The 17,945-nt window shown below is 41.0% G+C and overlaps 1 protein-coding gene across 1 annotated transcript in view; it reads left to right on the top strand.

Moving 5' to 3' along the window:
• Window positions 1-17,945, top strand: part of LOC132393208 (interleukin-1 receptor accessory protein-like 1) — a 1,367,875-nt gene that overhangs the window by 710,049 nt on the left and 639,881 nt on the right. The window contains exons 4-5 of the mRNA XM_059968177.1: window positions 16,216-16,399; window positions 16,528-16,681. Coding sequence (XP_059824160.1) covers window positions 16,216-16,399; window positions 16,528-16,681 — 338 coding nt within the window. The remainder of the gene's footprint in view (window positions 1-16,215; window positions 16,400-16,527; window positions 16,682-17,945) is intronic.

Genomic DNA, 17,945 nt, shown 5'->3' with positions numbered 1-17,945 from the left:
CCTTTAACCCTTGACATTTCTTCAGTCAATTCGCAGAGACTCTACACCTTTCGATCCTATGTCAACCCTTTCAGATGATTTAATATCATTTCTTATGCACAGGGCCGCACCACCTCCTCTGCCTACAAACCTATCTTTCTGTACACCATATATCTTTGGACATTCAGCTCGCAATGGCAGCCATTCTTTATCCAAGTTTCAGAGATGGCCACAACGTCATACTTGCCAATCTGTAGTTGAATTTCAAGATCGTCCATTTTATTATGCAAACACAACACTTTCAGTCCAGTATTTCTATCTTAACTGCACCACACTTCTATTGCCCTGTAACTCATCCCAGTGACTGTGTTATGCCTTATCTCTTGCCTGTCCTTTCTATTATATATGTTGCACACTATCTTTGATTTATTTCTGTTTTTCCCCTTCCTCAGCCCTATCACTCCAGTTCCCATCCTCCTGCCAAATTAGTTTAAACCAGTGGTTCCCAACCTTTTTTTGGCCATGCCCCACCTAATCACCTCTAAAATCCTGATGCCCCCTGTGGTGATATATAATTCTTATTATTCAAAAAATGAACTCCTATTCACTTGGAGGAAGCCTAAAAGACCATTAACTTGGTTTAAACAAGCTTCCAAAGAACATGGCATTCATGAAAGAGAAAAATAAAAGAACCAAAGGACTGTTAAAGTTCTGAGGAAGAAATTACTAAGAAATTGTAAAAAAAAAGATCATTAAGTGATATTAAAATAATAATAATAATAATAATAATAAATAAATAAAACAATGCCGATTCGTTTCTACAGCATACAAAGACAGATACACCGTTTAAAAGAGATGACACAATGTACACACCTTCACACCACCAAGAATCGAAAGCTACTGCAAAAAGCAGCATTGGTGTGACCTCGTATGAGTTTCTTACGTGTTTGGACTTGTTCATTCGTTCCTTCCTACATCAGTCAATTCATTAATTTAATTACGAAAGCCATTTGATGGTTGTAATGATGGTGATACACTATATATACAGTACATACGCAATTACATGTACATACACACAAGTATTTTTATGTATGCATACTGTATATACACATATGTATTAACTCGCGCACACACACTCAAACTCACACAGACAAATTCACTGTTAATAACTCATTCTCGAATTGCCCCCCTTAAAAATCAAATTACCCCCCTGTGGGGCATACGCCCCACATTGGGAACCACTGGTTTAAACCCTCCCTAACAACTCTATTAAACCTGCCTGCTAAGATATTGGACCCTTTTGTGTTCAGGTGTAACCTGTCCTTTTTGTTCAGGTCGTACCACCTCTAGAAGATGCCCCTATAATCCAGAAACCCAAAGCCCTGCCCCTACACCAGCCACATATTAATATTCTTGATCATGCTGTTCTTATGTTCGTTAGCACGTGGCACAGGCAGCAATCCTGAGATTACTACCCTGGAGGTCCTGCTTTTCAGCTTCCTACCCAACTCCCTGAATTCTCTCTTCAGGACCTCCTCCCTTTTTCTACTTATGTCATTGGTACCAACATGTACCAAGAATTCTGGCTTTTCACCCTCTCCCTTCAGAATACTCTGCACCCGATCTGAGACATCCCATACCCTGACACCTGGGAGGCAACACACCCATGTGGGTATCTCTATCAGGCTGACAGAACCTCCTGTCTGTTCCCCTCACTATGGAATTCCCAATGACTACCATTGAGGAGGAATTTCTGGAGCCTGAGAGTGGTGAATCTTTGGAATACTTTGCCACAGGCAGCTGTGGAGGCCAACTTTCTGTGTATATTTAAGGCAAAGGTAGATTCTTATTTGGTCAGGTCATGAAGGGATACAGGTAGAAAGCAGGAGATTGGGGGTGAGAGGAAAATTGGATCAGCCATGATGAAATGGCAGAGAAGATTCAATGGGCCAAATAACCTAATTTTGCTCCTATATCTTATGGTGTTAAAATACATTAGCATTGTATCACCCAGGAACAAAAATGGCTTGGTGAAAAGGTTTGTTTAGAGTCTAAAGAATGCTCTGAAGCAACGCCGGCAGAACACACTACACTAACACTAAACCAAAAGCTTCCCAATTTCCTCCTTGCGTGTAGTGTTTGTGTCATATAGTATACTGTATATATAGTTGAGATGAATTCTCTATTGAGTTGGAGTTTACAGCTAAGCAGGGAGGAATATTGTGCCTTTAATATTCGAGTAATCTTGTGTATATACGAGGAGTGATTGATAAGTTTGTGGCCTAAGCTACAAGGAGACAATTTTAGAAAGCCTAGCACATTTATTTTCAACATAGTCCCCTCCTACATTTACAGCGGTCATGGAGGATACAGATCCTGGACCTCCAGAAAGTGTCTACAGCACGGGTGACTGATAAGTTTGTGGCCTAAGGTAGAAGGAGATGAGTTATACAGCCCTCTTTACATGCACATGCAGGTCAACTCTTTGAGTGATTATGCAGAAAGTTTGAAGTTAATAAGTCATTAGTTAATCAGGGGTGATTGACAAGTTCATGGCTTAAGGTAGAAGGAGATGAGTTATTAACTTCCTGCATAATCACTCTAAGAGTTCACCTGCATGTGCATGTAACGGGAGCTGTATAACTCATCTCCTACCTTAGGCCACAAACCTATCAATCACCCATCTGTGGACACTTTCTGGAGCTCCAAGATCCGTATACTCCATGACTGTGACTAAGTGTGTAAATGTAGGAGAGGACTATGTTGAAAAATAAACGTGCTCGGTTTTCTAAAATTGACTCCTACCTTAGGTCACAAACTTATCAATCACCCCTCATATAATAGTTGATTAAGTATTCTTATTCATTTAATTATAGGTTATATATAGAAATATGTGAATTGTATGCAAAGTCACATTACCATGTGACATGTCTATGCCTCACTTAAAGGTAAACACAAAGTTAGACTCATACTTCAGACTGCCGTATCTTCCTTTGAATTAGTTTAATCTCTTGAGTTACAAAGCAGAACACCTTCATTTGCAGCTGCAGGAAATGAGGAACTGCTGTGTGTTCATTCTGGCAGAAACGTGGCTCCAGGACATTACATGCACCACCAATCTTCAGACATTTTACTCCTGTTGAACTGAATTTAAAAGCTATTGCATGGGTGTGTAGAGCAATGATTGAACCTTAATGTGTGGGTCAGGACTTGTGGTTAGCAGCTCCCTTTCCAGGAAGGAACTGATTTCCTTCATGTTCTTCTGTTTCTATCATATTTATTCTTGAAATCAAACAAATTTTACTGCACATTAAGATCTCATTTACAGTGTCATTAGAATAGGAAAATAAATATACATTCTTCACTTCACATTGCCCTACATTTTTTTGTTGGATCAATGTTCACATAAAAAGAATAGACATGACTCTATTTCACCCTCTCTTTTCCCCTTCCCAAGATACCCTTAAGGGGATGTCTTAAGGGGGCAGATTTGCTATATTGGTCTTATGAATTTCTTGAGGTGCAAAATATTTATTAAGTTAACAGTTCTTACAATTAGTGAATTCAGTAGTTTATAACATGCAATGACCTTTCTGAATTACACATTGAATATTTATTAGAATTTATTAGGTTTTCTTCCTTAATGCAGTCACTTATCTATCACCCTGTTTAGTTACCTAGCTGTTTCCTCTGATTTGGTTTGCCAATCGCTGTATTGATTGCTCTATCTAACAATCTAACTCACTATCTGATTGTACGTGTTTGTCTCTGTCTCTATCCATCACACTCTCTGTCAGTCTATATATCTATCATTCGATGACCGATTTATCCGTGACATGTATAATGCCAGTCAATCATGGAGCAGAAAAATGGCTGATGGATTAGTCAATACTGATGCTTCAAGTCAAAGCCAAAATTAATTGGTTCCATTATTATATTTAGCTGCTGCTTACTGAAGCTCGTAGTATGTCAGTTCACTGGTAGGTAAAGTTCATATTCAATAAGGCCAACATTAGGTGAAGTGATATAGTGCAAAGACAGTAAGCTGGAGCACGTGCTGGGTCAATTCTTTGCTAAGTATCTCTCTGAACTAAAGCTAAGTGTGGAAGGCATAAAGAACTAAGGAATTGTTCAGGTTGCTGTAAAAAAATCTTTCATCTGAAGTAAAAGAAATGCTTTGTGAAGTTGATCATGTGCAATTCTTTAAGGGCAGAGATGCTCTGAAGCAGATGTAGAGAAGCTGTTTTTGGAGTTCTGAAAAATTGTGGGTGTTTGGCAGCAGTGAACTCTCTACATAGTTGTCATTGACAGAAGGATAATCATTATTTTATGTTTGTTGAATATGAGCAATGAAATAATGTTGTCAGCCAGCTCTCAGTATCAGGGCAGTTGGAACCTGTCCTGCAGCTTCACTATTGAATTACACATGAGAGTTATTAAGCAGGGATCTGGATGATTAGAATACTGTGGAATAAACAGTTGGTGCCAAGGTGATAGTCATGGAGACATACTGCCTTTCTGCCCACTGACCACTGGTCTATGCTGACCATCTCTCATCTAATTATGTGGTTTGATGGATCAATTTAATATCAGAGAACGCATACAATAAACCACCTGAAATTCTTACTCTTCGCAGACATCCATGAAAAGGCCTAAAGAATGAATGACAGAAGACGTTAGAACTCCAAAGCACCCCCCCACATCCTTCCATAAATCCCATTCTTTATTGTCTCTATAATCTCATCAACTATCCCCAGCCCTCACCCTAGATTCTGCCATTCACCTACAAACTGGAAATAGTTTAGAGTGGCCAATTAACCAGCCAGCCCATAAATCTTTGGGTTGTGGAAGGAAATTAGGGCATCTGAGGAAACACATGTTGCCACATTGAGAATGTGCACTGACAGGACCTGAGGTCAGTATTGAATTCAGCATTCTGGCAGTGTGAGTTGGTGGCTCAACCGGCTGTACCACTGTGTCACACTTAATTCCTGTGCAGAGAGGAAGAACATTTTCAAACTCTGTGCTCAGGCTCTTCAGGATGAATTTCAGTAGTCTTTTAAAAGACACCTGTTTCACCCATCAATTGTTAGCGCCACTGTGTGGAAAGTGTTTTCTGTTTTAGTTTTAAATGTTCAATATCAGCTGTATTTATTGAATGGGTAATCATGCTCCAGGGACTACATGTGGGAATTGGTGCGGAGTGTGGCATTTTAACTGTGCTCTTTTGAGTGAGTTTGAGTCTAACACATACTATTGAAGCAGGAGTTAAGAGCAGTGCTGTCATTAACTAGGATCTAGTTCCTGGAGCTGGATGGTTAAAACAAACTGTATTCCCTTTGTCATACAGAACAACACCCACTCGTACGTTGAAAGAGGAAAACAAACAGGTTGGATTAAAATAATGAAATTAGAAAAGAAGCAATGAGGAAATGTGGACATAGATGGAAGAAAGTTAAAAATGGATTCAATATAAGAGGGAAACGCAGTTGAATGTTATCTGTAGGGAACATGTATTTTCAACACATGGTGGAGTTTGGATTCCACAGCGACTCAGTAAACGAATGGTGATTAGTCACCAGTTTTATGTAACTGCAATATGGCTCCCTGACTATTATAGTTAACACACTGACTGATGAAGGCCAGTGACCCATATGCCTGCTTTTCTATCCATCCCATCTAGTCATGTTGCCATGTTCTGGGAGCAATGGACTTGCATTCAGAGATGACTCTGTCAAGCACAACCTGGTTCTTCCACCAGCCAATAACACCAGGGGTAATGTACCATAGTTATTATTCTTACAAGTCTCATATCTTTGGTATGGTTGAGGAAACCAGAGTACTCAAGAAACTTCACACGGTAATGGAGCACTCATCCTTCCAAAAGGCACTGATGAAGGCAAGAGTCCGGAGTGCAAACAAGTTATGCAGCTAGGAGTCTGGGGAGTGGACTGAGGAATGCGGTCAAGAATATGCGTGGTTTGCAGCTGGAGCTGCGGTCTGGAGTGCTTGTGTGTTTTCAGCTTCTTTAAGCTCACTGCGTTCACTGGAAAATGTATTAACCCACCGTGTAAAAAGCAAAACTACATGAATGGCAAGTTTTTGATTTGATATTCATTGAAGTAACAGACAGTAGCCTAGAAAATCTGTTGATCTGGCACTACCACAATCCTAAATATGCCAGATTCTTCAAGTGTTACTGTACTAGAGGAGAGCATGTTTGGCTTGAGCTGTGTTTGCTTGATATTCATATTAGCAGAATAACAGGAATGGAAGTTAATAGAAAAACCTGTTGTAAAATTAATCCCTGCCACACACAATTTTGCAGGCAGTAAATCATTTTTGCTCATAATATGGCTAAATCAAAGTTATCCTGAAGCAGAGTTGGCTCGCATTCCATATTTGATGAGATTTCAATGAACTATTGCATTCTCTAATTCAGCTAATCATCAGTTTTTGCCCAACTACAATTCAAAGGTGAAATAAAGATAATTTGGGAGGACCTTGAAAGATGTTGTTGAAGACCAGCCTTCACCTGTCTACTGAGACTTAACAAGACTTGCAAATGCGTGGAACCAAAGTGTTTGGTTAATAACTGATTGTCACACTTGTTGATATGCTGTGTGATTTCAGGACTATTTTACTAAGTCTTTTCAACTGATATTCACACTAGCATTCTGAAATCTGCTGAGAGTCTGATCCAAGGCATTCATGTCTGATGACCAAGAAAGTTACAAGAGATGCAACCTTTTTTTAGAAATGTTCCTCTAAAAAGCATCCAGCCCGTACTAGTGACCTGTGCTGTGTACTCACTGAGATTTTTAACTTCTCGCTTTGCTAGTGTGTAATACCCATCTGCTTCAAACAGCCTTCAATTATACCAGTATCCAAGAAGAGCATGGTGACCCGCCTCATGGGCTATCACCCAGTAGCTCTTACATCCACAATGATGAACTCTTTTGAGAGGTTACTGAAGAACCATATCAACACCTGCCAGAGAAGTGACTCCAATTAACCTACCAGAACAACAGGTTCACAGCAGATGCTGCCTGATTTGCTCTTCATTCAACCCCGGAATAACTGGTCAGCAAAGGTGCATACATCAGGATGTGTTTTATGGACTACTGCTTGATATTCAATACCATTGCACCCCCCCCCCAAAAAAAACCAGTCGATAAGCTCCAATTCCTTGGCCTCAATACCTCCTTGTGCTATTGAATCCTCGACTTTCCTAACTTGTCAACCCAGTTAGTTCACATTGGCAGCATCATCTCCTCCATGAACTCTTTCAGCAGAGGTGCACCACAAGGCTGTGCGCTTAATCCCCTGCTCTACTCACTTTGTATTCATGACTGTGTGGCTAAGCACAACTCCAATGCCATATTCAAGCTTGCTGACGACAACACTGTCATTGGCAGAATCGAAGATGGTGATCATTCAGTATGCAGAAGGGAGATTGAAAATCAGCATTATCAAGATACTGATTATTGACTTAAGATGAAGTAAACTAGAGTTCCACGAGCCAGTCCTCATTGGAGGATCTAAGGTGGAGAGGATTACCAACTTGAAATTCCTAGGTGTTATTATTTTGGAGGAAGTGTCCTGGGCCCAGCACATAAGTGCAATTATGAAGAAAGCATGGCAGCGCCTCTACTTAGGAATTGGTGGAGATTTGGTGTAATATCTAAAACTATGACAAACTTCCATAGATATGTAGAAGAGAGTATATAAACTGGCTGCATCACAATCTGATATGGAAACCCCACGGAAAATTACACGGAAAATTCTTCAAAAAGTGGTGAATACGGCCCAATCTAACATGGGTACAGCCTTCCCAAATATTGAGCACATCTACTCTTGATATTTATTGCATATTTTTTTGATATTATTGGTTCCTTTTGTATTTGCAGTTTGTTATCTTCTATTGAATGGCCTAGTTGGGAAGTCTTTCACTGATTCTAATATAGTTATATCAGGTAGATTTTTTGAGTATGCCGACAAGAAAACTGATCTCATGGTTGTATATGGTGATATATGTACTTTGTTTAAGAAAAAACTTTAGTTTGAACTTCGAATATACAAAATGACTGAATATATTATGAAATTTTTAGTGCAGATACTGTGATTATAAAGTTTACAACCAAAAGTTTTACTGCATTGACAACGCCATTTAAAATAATGATTCAATATGGTGTTCCTTGTAAATAAATCATGTAAATATTGGTCAGTTCATGTTCTATTACAAAACCAATTTAAAATCATGAATATTAACATTACTATCTATAAGTATTTTAATAAAGTGATGCATTTGGTGCTATTGCTTCACATGAGTTCTATCATGGCCTTATGCAATCTGTATGGAGTTCTTCAGTTTCCCTGTGACCATATGGGTTACCCTCATGCTGCAGTTTGTTCCTATGTCCCAAGGATGTGCTTGTGGATTAATTGGTTGTTGTAAACTAGCTGCAGTGTAAGTGAATGCCAAGAACTCTGAGCAGCTGATGGGCATATGACTGAGAATAAATTAAAAGGAAATCTGATAGGTGCTGGGATTTGTGGGATTGTTTTACATGAAGCCAACATGATAGGACAAATAGTCTGCTCTATCCTAAGAGATTACTTAAAACTACTGTTAAGAGTGAACAGTCGACAGAGGGAATAACAATCAAGCCCTGTTGAATTGAAGCCTTCAGTAATTTATCCATGTACTTTCCCTAGCTTCTATGCACCATTTTGCTACAATAGGGCACAATGGTAAGAAAAATAACAGTGGCAATCAGCACTGCAGAATCTTGCATTAAGAGACAAGTCCAAAACATGCTACAACCTTGTTCATCACCAACAGCGACCGAGTTTTAAAAGTTAATGCGTTTTACAAACCTGGTGTAAAGAGGGTTTCTTCTTTTTTGTTAACTAGCAGGAATGCTAATTTACTGATAACGAGAATGGTATTCCTTTGTAAACCAAATGGGGATTAATGTTCTTTCTTCTGAGTCTGTAAGCTTTTGTTGACGGGCTTTTGGGCAGATCGGCGCGAGGGGGTCGAGAGAGAGGACGCAATGCTCTAAGCTGGGCGAGGATCGGACCCCAAAGGGGGGTCCGAGGCCGGGAGATTCTCCGAGGATGGGGGGGGGGGGGGATGAAGCTAGATGTGCTTGGTTGACCACTCGGAGGGTCCTGAGCTGTTTGGAGAGTCCGAGGAGTTCGGAGGGTCCTGAGCTGCGAGTCGAGGAGTTCGGAGGGGATCGAATGGTGGCCAGAAGACTTCAGAAATTGAGCTCCAACGGTTGTGCACGAAGTGGTTTGGACTTTGATAAGTTTGGCGCCTTTTCTTTAATTTTCTCTTCATATATACTGTATCGTTATTAATCACTTAGTTATAGTAACCTTTATAAATTGTACTCATTTAATCGCATATGGTGTACTGTCTGTTTTTGGGTGAGGCGGGGACATCACACAGCATCCACACCAGCTGATTACCCAGTTTGGCGGGGCCGAAGGCTGCTCCCCCTAGACAAGAACGAGCTGAGCGAGCCTGAGGCGACCCAGGGGGTTACACTGGTTATTTCTTCTTGTGATGGATATTGCCTTTCCAGTATCAGAAAGCATTTTGCTACACACAGACTTTTAGCACAAGAAAATATTGAAGGTTTAAGACCATTGTTATTCTAACTAGTATATAGCCAGCATCTTGAGGAGCAATATTGTCCATGCTCAGGAAGCATATTGTTGACATAACCAAGACGCCAACCTAATTTGAAGAAACAACATGGTCTGTTAGCCTAAGGTTCCTGCCATCTGTCCATATCATTTTAGTTCTGCAAACAGCCCATGCAGATGAGGTTGTCTTGAGAAGACCGGTAAAAAATATTTTAGAATGTAATACGGGTGAATTGCAGTTTGAGTCTGTGGTAAGGAAGGCAAATGCAACAATAACTTTCATTTCAAGAGGGCTCAAATATAAAATCAAGGATATAATGCTGAGGCTGTATAAAACATTGATCAGATCAGAGTATTGTGAGGGGTTTTGGTTGACTTATCAGAGAAAGGACACGCTGGTATGGAAAGGGTCCAGAGGAGTTTCACGGGAATGATCCTGGGAATGAAATGGGTTAACGTATGAGGAGTGTTTGATGGCTCTGTAGTTGCTGGAGTTTGAAAAAATGAAGCGGGGGATCTCACTGAAAACTATTAAATAATGATAGTGGATATAGAGAGTATGTTTCCAATAAAGGGGGAGCCTAGCACCATAGGGCACTGCCCCAGGATATAAAGACCTCCCTTTAAGAACGGAGATGAGGAAGAATTTATTTAGCTATTTAGCTGGGGGGTGGGGGGGGTGTAAATCTATTTTATTAATTGCTATAAACGACTGTGGAGAGAAAGTTGTTGGATATATTTAAAGCAGGAGTTGATAGGTTCTTGATTAGTGTCAAAGGTGTAAGAGAGAACTGAGGAGAATGGCATTGAGAGGGATAATAAATCAGCCATGAGGGGATAGCAGAGTAAACTCAGTGAGCCAAATAGCCTCAGTCTGTTCCTATGTCTTATGGTCTTACGGCAACTTGTAAGATTGGTGACTGCGTCATGAGGTGTAACATTTGCCAAGAGAGAATCCCACAGCAGTAAAAGAGGAAGTTATAGAAGAGAATAAAAACACAAAATGCTGGCAGAACTCAGCAGGCCAGACAGCATCTATGGAAGGAGGTAGTGACGACGTTTCGGGCCAAAACCCTTCATCAGGAGTGAAGTAACATGGGATGGTCGAGGGGGTATAAGAAATAGCAGGAGGGATAAAGTAGAGAGCTGGGAAGTGTTAGGCTGGAGGGAAATGGGCTGGGGGAAGGTGAAGAATTATGGGAAATAAAAGAGAAAGAAAGGTAGGGCTGGGGGAGATTATAGTGAGGGGAGAAAGAGAGAGAAAGAGAATCAGGCTAAAATTATAGATGGGAATGGGGTGGGGGTGGTAGGGGTATCAACGGAGGTCTGTGAGTTGGATGTTCATGCTGGCAGGTAGGAGGCTACCTAGGCAGGAGATAAGGTATTGCTCCATTGACGTGCGTGTGGCCTCATCTTGATGGTAGAGGAGGCCATGGACAGACATGTCAGAGTGGAAGTGGTCTGTGGAATTGAAGTGTGTGGCCACAGGGAGATCCTGCCACTGCTAGAGGACTGAGCGCTGGTGATTGGCGAAATGGTCTCCCAGTCTGCGGCAGGACTCCCCAATGTATAAATGGCCACATCGGGAGCACCGGATACAGTATATCACCCCGGTTGACTTGCAGGTGAAATGGTGCCTCACCTGAAAGGACTGTCGGGGGCCTGGGATGGTGGTGAGGGAAGAAGTATGGGGGCAGGTGTAGCACTTCTTCCGTTTGCAGGGATGAATGCCCGGAGGGAGGTCGGTGGGGAGGGATGGGGGGGGATGAATGGACAAGGGAGTCACGTAGGGAGCAACCCCTGCGGAAAGCTGAGAGTGGGGGGGAGGGGAGGATGTGTCTGGTGGTGGGATCCCGTAGGAGGTGGCGGAAGTTACAGAGGATTATACATTGGATCTGTAGGCTGGTAGGGTGATAGGTGAGGACCGGGGGACTCTATCCCTGGTGGGCTGGCGGGGGGATGGGGTGAGGGCAGAAGTGCGTGAAATACTGGAGACGCGATGGAGGGCAGAGTTGATAGTGGACGAAGGGAAGCCCCTTTCTTTAAAAAAGGAAGACATCTCCTTTGTCCTAGAATGAAAGGCCTCATCCTGAGAGCACATGCAGCGGAGGTGGAGGAATTGAGAGAAAGGGATAGCATTTTTGTGGGAGACAGGGTGGGAGGAGGAATAGTCTAGGTAGCTGTGAGAGTCTGTAGGTTTGTAGTAGACATCGGTGAATAGGCTGTCTCCAGAGATAGAAACAGAAAGATCTAGAAAGGGGAGGAAGGTGTCAGAAATAGACCAGGTGAATTTGAGGGCAGGGTGAAAGTTGGAGGTGAAGTTAATGAAGTCAACGAGCTCAGCATGCGTGCAGGAAGCAGCGCCGATCCAGTCGTCGATATAACGCAAGAAAAGAGGAGGACAGATACCAGTGTAGGCTTGGAACATAGATTGCTCCATATGGCCGACAAAAAGGCAGGCGTAGCTGGGACCCATGCGGGTGCCCATGGCTACACCTTTAGTTTGGAGGAAGTGGGAGGAGCCAAAGGAGAAATTGTTAAGAGCGATGACTAATTCCACAAGGCGGAGAAGAGTAGTGGTAGAAGGTGACTGGCTGGGTCTGGAATCCAGGAAGAAACAGAGAGCTTGGAGACCTTCCTGGTGGGGGATAGAGGTATATAAGGACCGGAGTTAAAGAAGAAGTATTGATGGAGCACCTGAGAGAGTTTGTCATGAACTTAGAAATGAATGACCAGTCAACCAACTCCAAATTCACAGAAAAACATTTTAAAAGTGTTGGGAGTTAAGAGAAGTATTTGGATTTGGGCAACAATAGAGACATTTGATTATTGAAGTTTCTCTACAGAGGTAATACCTGTGGGTCAATTTGTCACAGATTTCTCATTGCTGGAGTCAAGTGACAATGCACGAGCAGGTCTTAGCTGGTGTAGCAGTGAGAACCTGCCTCTGGAATATCCAAACATCCCCTCACAGCCAGGCTCGGGAAGAACTTCACTTCATCTTAACATTGTCTAGGCTTTGCAAAATTCCTTAAGTAGTTCTTTATAGTGACATTCAAAAACTGTAAAAAGTTGCTTTATTTGAAAATGTCACGGCTGTGCTCAGACAGGACAGACTGGAGAGCTCATCTACTGATGCTGTATGGGTGGAAGTGAGGAATAAGCAAAGGATGATCACTTTAATAGGATTATATTATAGATAACCCTTCAGTCTCAGTTTGTAGAGAGACTGCACACCGCTGATAATAGATGATTTTAACTTTCCACGTATTGATTTGGACTCCCACACTGTAAAAAAGGTGGATGGGATAAAATTTATCAGGTGTGTTCAGGGAAGTTTCTATAGTCAGTACATAGAGGTCCAAGCTGGAAAGAATGCCATACTAGATCTCCTACAGGGGAATGAGATAGAGCTTTGTGTCAGAGAACATCTTGTGATCATAATGTCGTTCGTTTCAGTATATTTATGGAGAAGGATAGGTCTGGTCCTCTGGTTGAAATCCTAAATTGAAAAAAGGCTGATGTTGATGGTATCAGAAAGGATTTGGCAGTGTGAATTTGGGAAGGGTTGTTTTCTGGCAAAGATGCTCTTGGTAAGTGGGAAGCCTTCAAAAGTGAAATTTTGAGAGTGCAGAGTTTACATATTCCTGTCAGAGTAAAAGGCAAGAATAACAGAGAATCTTGTTTCTCAAGAGATATTGAGGCCCTGCTTAAGAAAAAGAAGGAGATGCATAGCAGGTATAGGCAGTAATGAGCAGTTGAGGTACTTTAGGAGTATATAAAATGCAGGAGAACACTTAAGGAAATCAGGAAGAATAAAAGAAGGTATGAGGTTGCTCTAGCAGACAAGGTGAAGGAGAATCCTAATGGCTTATACAGATATATTAAGAGCAAAAGAATAGCAAGGGATAAAATTGGTGTCTGGAAGATCAGAGTGGTCATCTATGCATGGAGCTGAAAGAGATCAGGATGATCTTAAGTAATTACTTGAAAGACGGATTCACTGTCAGTGGAAATGAGGTCATGAACTGTATACAGATTACAGCAGAGGAAGTGTTTGTTGTCTTGAGGAAAATTAGGGTGATTAAATCCCCAGGACCTGACAAGGTGTTCCCTTGGAACCTGTGGAAGGGTAGCATGGAAATTGCAGGGGGTCTCAGCGGGAGATACTTTTTTAAAACCTAGCCATGGGTGAGGTGCTGGAGCATTGAAGAATAGCTAATGTTTTGTTGGTTAAGAGAGGCACAAAGAATAAGCCAGGAAACTATAGGCTGGTGATCCTGATTTCAGTAGTGGGAAATTTAATGGGAAGTGTACTGAGGAACCGGATACGTAGGTACTTGGCCAATCAGGGACTGGTTAGGGATAGTCAACATGGCCTTTGGTGTGGTAGATTGTGTCTATTTAATTATAGAGGTTTCGAGGAAGTTGTCAGGAAAGTTGATGAAGGCAAAGCAGTGGATGGTGTTAACATGGTCTTTAGAAGGGACTTTGACAAGGTTCAACAAGGGAGATTGATCAAGAAGGTTCAGTTGTTTGGCATTCAAGTTGAGGTAGTAATTTGAATTAGACATTGACCTCATGGAAGAAGCCAGTGAGTGTTAGTAGATGGTTGCCTCTCTGACTGGATGCCTGTGACTAATGGACTGCCACAGGGATCGGTGCTGGGTCCATTGTTGTTTATCATCTATATCAACGATCTGGATGATAATGTGGTAAACTGGATCAACAAATTTATAGATGACTTCAAGATTGTGAGTGAAGTGGACAGTGAGAAAGAGTATCAAAGCTTGCAGTTGAATCTAGACCAGCTGGGAAAATGGGCTGAAAAATACCAGATGGAATTTCATGCAGACATGTGTGAGGTATTGCACTTTGGGAGGACACAACCAAGATGGGACATACATGGTGAGTGAAAGTGCACTGATTGAATAGAGGGACCTGGGAATAGAGATGCATAATTCCTGGAATGTGATGTCACAGGTAGATAGGGTCATAAAGAAAGCTGTTGGCACATTTGTCTTCATAAATTGAAGTATTGTGTACAGGAGTTGGGATGTTATGTTGAAGTTGTATAAGATGCTGGTGAGCCTTAATTTGAAGTAACGTGCAGTTTAGTCACCTACCTACAGGAAAGTTGTTGATAAGATTGAAAAAGTGCAGAAAAAATTTACAAGGATGTTACCAGGACTTGAGGACCTGAGTTGTAAGGAAAGATTGAATAGGTTATGATTTTATTCCTAGAGTGTGAAAGAATGAAGGAAGATTTGATAGAGATTTAGAAACTTTGAGGGTTACCAATCGGACAAGTGCAGTGCTTTTTCCACTGAGGTTGGGTGAGTCTGGAACTAAAGGTCATGGGTTAAGGGTAAAAGGTGAAACATTTAGAGGGAACATGGGGGAGGGAGCATCTTCACTTAGGGTGTTGAGAGGGTGGAACAAGATCCCAGTGGAAGTGGTAGATGCCGGTTTGATTTCAACATTTAAAAATTTAAGAAGGATGAGAGGGGATCTGATTGAAACATATAAGATTATTAAGGGATTGGACACATTGGAGGCAGGAAGCATGTTCCCGCTGATGGGTAAATCCAGAACTAGAGGCCACAGTTTAAGAATAAGGGGTAGGCCATTTAGAACAGAGATGCGGAAAAACTTTTTCACCCAGAGAGTGGTGGATATGTGGAATGCTCTGCCCCAGAAGGCAGTGGAGGCCAAGTCTCTGGATGCATTCAAGAGAGAGTTAGATAGAGCTCTTATAGATAGTGGGGTCAAGGGATATGGGGAAAGGGCAGGAACGGGGTACTGATTGTGTATGATCAGCCATGATCACAGTGAATGGCGGTGCTGGCTAGAAGGGCCGAATGGCCTACTCCTGTACCTACTGTCTATTGTCTATTTGGACAAGTACATGAATGGGAGGGTTGTGGAGGACTATGGTTCAAATGCTGTTCAATGGAGCTAGGTAGATTAATTTTTTGGCATGTACTAGATGGGCTGAAGGGCCTGTTTTTTGACTCTTTGACTCCAGTTTTTGTTTTGTTTTATTGTTTCACAAGTACAGTGCTTTGGAAATATTTTGAAACATCAATCAGTTAAAATCGTCAAAGCAAAGTGAGAAGAAGAATTCCTTCCCAACTCCAAGTTGGGACTCCTGATGAGTGTGTGGCATGGGCTGGCCAACAGCTACCCCTGCATAATACAAGGGGCACAATCACTGTTCTTGGAAATGCTTTCAAGCTCCACGTGATGTACCCTGGCAGAGTGGATTGACAGCTTAATGTCAATGACAACCTACTTGATTGAGACCTACAAGTGTAAAGTAAAAATTCAAACAGACACTAACTAGCAGATTAACCAGCAAATCAATCTGCTGTGGTAAAACCTTCAGCTGAAAATGCTATTCATTGAACAGCAGCTAGTTGCTACTTATTTTATACAAGATGCAAGCAATTAACACATTTTACTGCAAATCTGTTTATGATCTGATCGGAGCTTCACTGAAGCAATGTTTAAATGTCATTTCAATGACAGAATGCACAGATTTTAAATTGCTTTCTTTGTTTGTCTCCCTTCTAGAAATGCCACATACTGTATGAAGGTTTCAATGTCACTGATTGTAGCTGAAAATGACACAGGACTTTGCTACAACTCAAAAATGAAATACTTCGAGAAAGCTGAACTCAGTAAAAGCAAGGAGATTACATGTCCAGACACTGACGATTTCATCCTCCCAGACAGTGAGCCTGTGGTATGGTATAAGGTAAGATGGTATCTATGACTTTGTACCAAAAGTAATTTATTTTGTCTTTGACTGGTGTTTTGTTAAAAATGAAAATTATTAAGAGGCAGCACCAATACATACTATAGTATAGCATGGTATTTAAACAGGAATGCAAGTCAATGGCCTGGCGACCATCTGTTGTCCAAAAGGGGGACAATCTTCTGATTCGTGAAGTTACAGAAGATGATGTTGGAAATTACACATGTGAACTCAAGTTTGGGAGCTTTGTGGTAAGAAGAACAACAGAGCTGGCAGTTACAGGTAAGTGCTTAATCTCTTCTGCTTATTCTATTAATTAAGTTTGCATCTGTGACTTTTGTTTTGAAGTATCATTTTGTGTCTTCTTCTGGAATTTTAAATTGTATTTGGCTTCTGATATGACCATGTAATAGTTCTGATGCAACACAATGATGAGCTGTTAAACTGGTGATCTTGTTGTAATTTGTACAATACGTCAACTGAACAGGATAATTAATTTCCTTGCGCATTTCGGAATTTTATCACATTCATCCACAACACGTCACAGAGGCAGAGTAGTTTGTTATAGTTTTCTTGAATTTTGATCATTAGAGGTGGTGTCTGAACATGAAGAATGCCTGAAACTATTTTTTACAGCAAGAATTCACCTGTGCAGCCACTGAAAGAAAGGAGTGTTGGATTCTTTGAAGTTGCGCACAAAGTGCAAATTGCCCTACGGTGGTGTAAGACAGCTTGTCAGGAATGAATTCCTGCATTTTGGGATCTCATTTTAGTTTGAACCTTCAGCATTTAGTTTTGACTTTGTAAATTTTCCATTCTTGTGTTCTCTGTCAGCTTGGTTCAGCTTTCCACCAATACCCATTTAAATCTATGTATAAAATAACAGAGGGCTTAAAAAGCTTTTCCATGGACTGTAAACAGGTTAATTAATTACACTAATACAGCACTTTTGGCAATTTAAACAGACAATTCGCTCAATATGTTAACTAAGTAGGCATTTAGTTTAGAATTGTTAGAACAACTGTTTTTTACACTGTAAGTTTGAACTGAACTAAAATTAATTTAGCAATTTCAAAGCAGCATCTATTAAATATTAATTATGGTTTCACTCATGGGCATACCTTTAACCAAGAATTCTCAGCAGATGAACACAAGTCAAATTAAGAATAGCAAAGTCATATGACTGTCCACTTAAAAGACAAAGTGTCAGGCTCTGCTACTTTATTGAACCAATATAGTTTAATGTTATAAAGGAAACACTCAACAGACTCCAATTTAATGAAAGCTCTGGATTGCAAAGATCTACAGAATGACATGTCTAATTTGTCTTCTTTTTCTGTGTCAGCACAGCACTGGAGTTTTTAAGTAATGAAATTCATATTTCACTTCTTGAATGCCAATGACCAAGCCAATGCTGCTAAAAGGCCAGTTTAAATTATTCAGGTGTTCTGTTGTAGCTTCATCAAGCCTTCATTGCTGTCACTGTGAACTCTAGACATCAGTACTTTACTGTACTCTGGAATAATCAGCTGCAAGTGTTAGACAC

The sequence above is a fragment of the Hypanus sabinus genome, chromosome 4 (genome assembly GCF_030144855.1).
Source record: "Hypanus sabinus isolate sHypSab1 chromosome 4, sHypSab1.hap1, whole genome shotgun sequence".
Classification (NCBI taxonomy): Eukaryota; Metazoa; Chordata; class Chondrichthyes; order Myliobatiformes; family Dasyatidae; genus Hypanus; species Hypanus sabinus.
The sequence above is the reverse complement of the archived record's forward strand: the minus strand, read 5'-3'. Positions and strand labels throughout refer to the sequence as shown.